The sequence below is a fragment of the Eurypyga helias genome, unplaced genomic scaffold (assembly GCF_000690775.1).
Source record: "Eurypyga helias isolate BGI_N326 unplaced genomic scaffold, ASM69077v1 scaffold42816, whole genome shotgun sequence".
In the NCBI taxonomy this organism is placed as follows: Eukaryota; Metazoa; Chordata; class Aves; order Eurypygiformes; family Eurypygidae; genus Eurypyga; species Eurypyga helias.
Window position 1 is genome coordinate 6104 of NW_010256747.1, and position 7691 is coordinate 13794.

The 7691-nt window shown below is 44.1% G+C and overlaps 1 protein-coding gene across 1 annotated transcript; it reads right to left on the reverse strand.

The window, feature by feature from the left end:
• Window positions 1-333: 333 nt before the first annotated feature.
• Window positions 334-7557, reverse strand: IP6K2 (inositol hexakisphosphate kinase 2). The gene is made up of 5 exons (XM_010153767.1): window positions 7271-7557; window positions 4904-5126; window positions 3939-4114; window positions 2515-2690; window positions 334-1113 (listed from the first exon to the last, which is right to left on the reverse strand). The coding sequence occupies exons 1-5, from the start codon at window positions 7470-7472 to the stop codon at window positions 616-618; spliced, it is 1275 nt and encodes a 424-aa protein (XP_010152069.1). The 5' UTR covers window positions 7473-7557; the 3' UTR covers window positions 334-615.
• Between the last annotated feature and the right edge of the window lie 134 nt (window positions 7558-7691).

The window sequence follows — 7691 nt, forward strand, 5'->3', positions numbered from 1 at the left end:
GATTCAGAGACAAGTTCTCACTTGAGGTCACATCATCACTCCAGTGGGAAGGGACCAGCCTTCTGCCACCCGGTCCCTCCGAGCCATCTTTTCCCGGTCTGCGCAGGTTCCTTTGCCTCAGCCTCTCCTCAAAAGGCAGGTGCTCCTGGCCAGCTTGGTGGCTTTGCTGGGCTCGCTCCTCGCGCCCGACAGGAGTCCCAGAATGGATGTGCCGTCCCACACGCGCTCCCACCAGGCAGGTAAACCCCGCTGTCCGTACGCTGCTCGTGTCCCACTGCCAGAAAGCTCCGAGCTCATCTCTTCCTCCGTACCCAGCAACACCAGAAGCGTCACTTACAATGAACCAAAAGAATTTTATTGGAACGTATACACACAGGGATAACAGAGGTATCTGAGTAATCAAATATGGAATGTTTAAGAAAGTTAAAATAAATAAGGATACCAAGTTTCGCCAGTGCTAGGCCCAGCACCAAAGTAAGTGAATGCCCTCGGAACAAGTCTGACTCTGCCGGGAGCATCCCTGCAGAGCCTGTAGAGATTCCTACCACCAGAAAGTGGCCAATAATTTTGGAATACAAAGTCACAATAGTGCTTCCTCTGATGTGTTCACGTTCTTTATTCGCTACTTTCGTCTCTTATTTCTTTAATAATATCTATTAAATTCTGAAGTCCGAAAACATAACCAGTGTCTTGGCCCTCATGAACCACACTGTCTTCTCCATAGTACTTGCAGGTTGTGTGGGCAAAGTCTATCATACGGACATCGACAGTACTCGCAGTTGGTTTGTAAGCATACGCTCCTGCCGACTCGTCTGAAGATTCCTCTGAAAGGTCCTCTAAGTCCTCTGGGTCCGAGTCAACGGCAACTTCCTGCCTCTCCTTTCCATCATAAATGATCAGCAAGGAGCTCGAATAGAAGCGGTAAGACTCCTGTTTCTCTAGGACAGACTTGAGTTCAGTCAGTTTTTTAATAACTGATTCAAAGAGTTCCCTGCGCAGGTATTTGCCGTTGTGAAAGAACTGGTAAAGTGCTTCTTTAAATCCTTGGACTGAGAGTTTTCTTCCGTGGTATTTATTCATGAACATTAGCTGGCCAGTGCCGGCCTGGTAGACCTGCACATACAGACACAAAAGGAGCAGTTACAATTGCTGGTCGTACCAACTCAAAGCCTTGAGACAAAAAAAAGAACAAGCACCAAAATCACACCCACCAAAAAAAAAAAAAGAAGAGGCATTACAGAAAGTTTTTAAGATGACATGCTACTCAAAATTGCTCTTGCACAGTTACAGAAGTAACAGATCCAGCTGTTTCTATGGAACTTGGACGCATAGAGGAAATGGAAAATTCCTTTTGTTTAGATTTGAGCTTTTCCACGAGGAACACGAGAGTGAGGAGTTTAAGTGAGGTTAGGAAAGCTGCGGCCAAGATCTCCCAAGTCAAGTTACAACTTGCACCTCAGCTACTCGTTCAGTTCATTATCTGCCTCTGCTCCCAGGTGTACCAGCGATCCCCAGGATGCTGGGGTCCAAGCAACAGCAAATGCTCCTGCAGTAAGGTTCACGTATGCCCCATGGTCCTCTGCACTGAAAGAGGCCAGAGGTGCTCCAGCAGGAAGATGTCTTCCTACAGGAAAGGAGTCCATACACCACATAGCTGGATAATGCCCAAGCATATGGCTCAAATAAGGACTGCAGGTGCCTCTAGAGTTCGTTTTCCAGCACAGGTCTCTACTGGAAGGTGACAACGAGCTTGCCCTGCTCCTATCCCGGCACACTGCAGTTAGAAATGCAGCTCCCACACTTCCACGTCTGCCTCGTGCTTTTCCCCGAAGTTAAACAGTGATCTGAACACCAAACATGCCAACAGTCACACTGTGGAACAAGCCTTAGCAAACACTGCTGGCATTCCTGGAATCTACTGGATGGGAGGAGAGAGGCTTCAGAAAAGACTCAAATACAAGCAGGTTGTTTCCCATTTGTCACTCTAGGAATACAGAAACAAGTAAACAAAACTCAGGTGAAAGTCCACACAACTTTCTCCTGATTTGACCACAAGTCTGACCACATTTACCAAGCCACTTCTTGCCTGCATGCTGCAACAAGCCTGCTTTAAGCAGCGAGAGACCCGTGGCTTTTCACAGACCGTGAGACAGAACTGATGGCTTCTTAACATTCTGGGAGACGTCCACATGCTTTTCTCAAAACGCAGGTACTTGCAGACCCTCCTCTCAATCACTTCCTATGCTACGCTGAAGTGTTAATCGAACCAGCGATTTCCCACACCATTTTGCAGGAGACGCTGTGCTCGGAGAAGGCATCCACTGATGCAGAGCACATGCTGCAGGGTGCTCCTGCAGACGCTGCCACCGTCAGCCGGTCAGTGATACTCACCCAAGGAAAGGAAGCGCAGCATCAAGGACACCAACACGTGGGATGACTACACAAACCGAGAACCTCGCTAACAGGAAAGGGTGCAAGCCTGTTGCCCTACACGTAATTCCCTTTTCCTCTCACCTGCATGCCGCAGACTCTGACGCCGATCACAGCTGATGTACTCTGCTGGCACTTGCGAATCTGATTAGCCTTCTTCTCTTCCGACGCATCATCTCCGTGCTGTCGGGTTCCCATCTTAAGGTCCAACACACACGGCACTTCGTATCGAGAAGTTAGGTTTTCCAGCAAAATGAATTCTGAACAGTTAAGGAACAACCCTCACAACAAGGAATACAGGTTATAAACTCGTTATCACAGATCTTATAGTGTCAGTCTTAACCTCAAGCAGGCCCAGTACGAAGTAGCCTATCAAAAGTTAGGTACATAAACCTGGCATAAAGCAGAGTGGATATCCAGTTTCACTGGTCTCTAGAGAAGACAGGTGAGTTTCCACATGAAGTGGGGGGAAAAAAAAAAAAGTAACCAGAGTCAACGAGGAATATCATCTGGCAGCTGATTTAGAATTATGAAGTATCTCCTGCCTAGCAAGAGACAGTTCTTTGTGGGAAGTGAAGATTGCGTGTGCTTCAGTTACCATTCAAAAACAGTGAAGCCTTTTCACACCACTCCGAAACACAGAAGTTAAAAGCACTTCAGACACCTGCAGCAATACCACACGCTTCTACTTAGGTAATTTCATAATCACCTAGAGGGAAAAGGTGAGGAAACCAGCCATGAAATGCTTTCTACCACTCTGACCGCTTTCTTAGTCGGAGACGTTTCCATCACACTCCTCACACGTGAGGAATTTGTTCACTTAAGTACCCAGATACTGCTACTTTTGCAGGATGTTGGTTGCATCCGAGCCTGCATACAGCAAGACCTTTTCTCCACAAAATGCACAGGGTGATGTTTGCCTATGGTTCCAGAACGCTGTGTGCTTCAGCTTTCATCGATTCTGTCACTGGTTTTGTGTTTCTCATGCCCCAGTCCTACGTGACAGCTTATATGCAGCCTTTCCTTATCAAAAAGGCTCACTAAAAAGAGACTACTAGAAGCAGAAAACTTCAGGTATTGGAATATCCTCTATATTTAAGGCAACACAAGAAGTTGCTGAGAAGAGAAAAAGATGCTATTTTTAAGACCACCAATACCAAAACCAGTAACAAAGTGACAGAACCCTTCTCCTTCGAGAGCTTGCCTTAGCAGACTGGTTTTGTGGAAGATCCCAAGCACAGTGTGCTGTCAAACCTTTCCACTAACCAATCCACACTTTGTAGGCTTGACTTAAGTTATCTCAATCTCCGAGCCTAGCAACTTCACTATGTGCTGGAAAAGCCCGTGTTCGGGGAAATGCTGGCAATCCCTTCCAAGTCACCTCACGGCTTTGGACAGTCTCGGGGGATTGCTGTTAAGCCTGCGCTCTACTTCTCTGTCATGTTCGAGAAATAAAAACCAGAGCCCTACTCATTCCATTCTTATGAGGTATTTTCGGGAAAGGATACTATATTGATTCCGGTGTTTTGCATTTTCCTTCATCCGCTGTAACTGCTGTTGATGACATTTCATGCTCCAAGGATTATGATGTTTAAATTGTGAACTGACATTTCCTTTTTTCTCTACTGTATAGTACAAAACTTCAGATTTCTTCAGCCACTCAAATTCTTCCTCCAATTTGTGACTAGAAAACAGAACAAAGCAGCAAATTAGAGGTCAATAGAAAAACTCTCTTTAAAGAGGTTGTCAGTGGATTTAGCTTTACAAACCATTTTGCTCACGTTCACTGAAACTAGCATAAGCTTTGTTTTCTGTACAACTGGATAAGTTGCCCATCAGTAATTTTTCAACCTTTATAAAGCTACTTTCATATGCATGTAAATCAGCATACAGCCAAATATACTACAAAACCTGTAGTGATTCTATTTATCTGTTCTTTACCAGTGTGAATTGCTTCCACAGAAGTGCTGCAGGTATCTGTGATATGCTTTAAGACTTATCTTCTGCTAAGCTCACGATGTTCAGCACAATACATCAGTTTATGGTGGGCACAGTTTATGGTTCGTTAATATCAACGAACGAGGGGAAAAACACGTCACTAACAGGGATAAAGAAGGATTCCTACAGAAGTAGGCCATATATAGCAATACTGAAATATTTTTTTGGTTTTATACAGTTGCTGTGCTTTTGCAGGTTCACTTTTTTGTGGAAGCTTCAAACATAACATTGGGAAACCTTTTTCAATTGATCACAGCAAAAAAATAATGAAAAGACTCGACAGGCTACTGGGCTGAGGACATACTAGTTTCGCTTCTGAACCTGTCTGCACTGAAGGGGTCAGGCAAAGAAACAAGAACAGAAAGTGAAAGTTAACTGGAGAGTTGTCTGGAATTCTGGAGCCCAGATCCTAGTCTGGCACCAAAAAAAGTTATGCTTCAACATGCCACATTCTGCTTCTCCCTATCAAACTCACCTTTTCATTTTTTCTTCTTTCCTGTGTTGTCGGACCCACTCCTTAGATATCTTCTCATTTTCTAACAACATGGTCTTTTTGTTAGTCCATCGTAACAGCTTACTTTTGGGTTCACAGTCAGAATTATCTAAGTTTTCTAAGTTATCGTGGTCCCCATTTAACGGATATGCTATTAGACATAAGTTTCCATCTTCATCCTCTTCAAAGCTCACTGACACCACACCTGAAGAGAGAAAGGACACAGACAGTTATGAATTGCTGAGGTGACAAGCAAGCCTTTTAAGACACATAATTTTACACTACAAATATAGCAACTTTTGGGGTTTTTTTTCCTCTTACCCAGGTCCTTAGTTTCTATCTTGCCACAGGCCAAACCTCATCTGCCAACCTAACAAATATCAGAAGACCTAGACAAAAATGACACCTCACAAGAGACAGTTTATCACATTGACAAAACAATGATACAAAAGGTTCTTTTCTCTCTCTGATGCAGTCAAGTAAGAATCAAATAATAACAGGAGACAATTTCAATTAAGACAAGCTTTTATTAACTTAAAAACCCTGACTGGTCTGGCCTTAAGTGAGATGCAAAACATTTGTTAACATCTTGCACTGAAAAAGTGACCTGGACAAAAAAAAAACCCACATCAAAAGCTTTAAGTCTTGCATGACAGCAAAGCAAAATGGACTTATCCAAACAAAATCTGGTTAAGAGATTCCCCGGGAAAAGGAAAGATGCACAAATAGAGCAAAACAAGGAAAATGTCACATTACATTAAAAACTAGTCCAAAAGCTTCCAGTTAGAATCACCACGTTTAATTATACATTTTCTTTTCCTTTTTTTTTTTGAATATATTTTATTGATACTGGTAATGCAGCCATCTTGTGAAATAAATAACAAAAGTGCAGTACAACACAAATCTGTTTGTGGTACAGAAACATGGTGAACCTTGAAAGCAATGGGTTTTTTTCTCCTCCTCCCCTTCAAAGTCTCTAGAGCACTGCAGTGCATTTTAAGAGTCTTAGCGGAGCGCTCTGACAGAGATGCGCTCACTGCCACATTAGCAAGTTTCAGTGGTTAACGAAGCCGCCGTAACAATTGTCTGAAATGGGTTTTAATTTTATTTTCCAGTCCTCTCTCCTTATTCTCAAATCAACCAGTCTGCACAGTTCTTGCAGCTCATCGCTAGGCCAGAGGGGAGAGGTCTCGGCGAGAGATTGGCACTTCTGAGCTGGGCAGGCGGCTCCGAGACCTGCAGTAGCTGGGGCAGGGAGTGCAGCAGCCCTGACTGACAGTCCTGCTGCCACAGAGGAAAGGACAACAGGAAAAAAGGGGGGAGCCAGCTAACAAGTGGCCTTTGGTTTTATCCCAGAAAAAGCAACAGATGGACCAACTGAGGCCCCTTACCCCTAAATCCCTCCCCACACTCCCCAAAAAGCCAGATATACTAGTACAATTGTTCTATTACATTGAGAAGTATCATTCAAAGATCACATTTTCTTCCAGTCCAACAGAACTTGTAGTTAAGTCTCTGTAAGCGTACAGGGAGCATAACACTGAAACATCTGTGAAGTCTTCCACCAGTTTCAAAAACAGTATGCAAAACTTCATCATCACCCTTATGGCTGTTAAAATCAACATGCTTTAAAAAGCAACTCCATTTTAAGAAGTACTTCAGACATATTATTTATTAATCACCAGGCAGCAGCTGATGGAATAACGAAGAGAAAGAAAAGTGTTTCTGTTAACTAGCACAATGCTTAGGAGAACTGGAATTTCCACTCATACATAACATCTGACTCAGCCTCATCACGGCTACTTGATCCTTGCCTACCTAAATGCCATGAATTTTCATTTCCTTAATGGCAGAAACAACACTGCAAATATTCAACAAGACACCTACTGACATGTATCCATCGTGACCAAAATGAGAGGCAAAGGAGAAATCCAAACCCAAGAGACCACAACTATGCTTACACAAAACACTGTCAACCAATCTTACCAAATCCCTGTAAACAAACATTAAACAAAAATAAAAAAATCAGAAATCCACAAAAAAAGCAGCACGGAATTACTGAAAAACATTCACAAGCTGTTAGCTACTTACCTGTGCCTAAGGGAGATACATGGGCTGTCACCAGCAGAGCTGCTCTACTCTAAAGCTGTTAGTCAGCCCAAACACCAACTTGGCAAGCATTTCCACCCTGCATCTCCACAGCCTGCCTCAGACAACATCAAAATACATGAAAAGAAAACACTAAAATCTCTTCCACACAGAAGAGATTTCAGAGATAACAGAGAGCACTGCACACATGTATTTACAGAAAGAAAAAGCCCAACGTCATCCTAAGGTTGGGTAACTTACCCTCATATTGTGGAGTGAATTTACGCATTTCTGTTGGGAGAGTCTCATAGAACTGGTGTTCCCTCTGAATAAGGGGTTTACAGATGGTCTTGTCATTAAACCGGAGGACACAGGAGTGTCCTCCAACCTGATGGACAAACGGCTCGAGCAGGACTCCCTTGGAATAGTGCTCCACTTCCATAGCTCCAAATGCTGGGCTCATCCTTGTAGCACATTAGACAGAAGGCGGCGACAGCAGTGAAGGCAGTTCAGAGCCAGAAGCCTCCGAGACCTGAAGGTGTTTATTCCGATTCAAGAGTCTGTTAAAACAAACAAGAGAGCGCCGGGCCGTCAGCCTCCTCGCACGCTGAGGCCGGGGTAAGCAAGGCGGAGCGCCGGTGGCGCTAGCAAGGCTGGCGGCGAAGGCTCCGCCGAGGCGGGG

What these genes read in the sequence shown, in the direction of transcription:
- IP6K2 (XM_010153767.1), bottom strand. Translation starts at nt 7,472, where the DNA reads ATGAGCCCAGCATTTGGAGCTATGGAAGTGGAGCACTATTCCAAGGGA. An exon ending in ATTCACTCCACAATATGAGG is followed by an intron (nt 5,127 to 7,270) that starts GTAAGTTACCCA and finishes TTCTCTCTTCAG; the next exon opens with GTGTGGTGTCAGTGAGCTTT. An exon ending in AAAACACCGGAATCAATATA is followed by an intron (nt 2,691 to 3,938) that starts GTATCCTTTCCC and finishes TTAACTGTTCAG; the next exon opens with AATTCATTTTGCTGGAAAAC.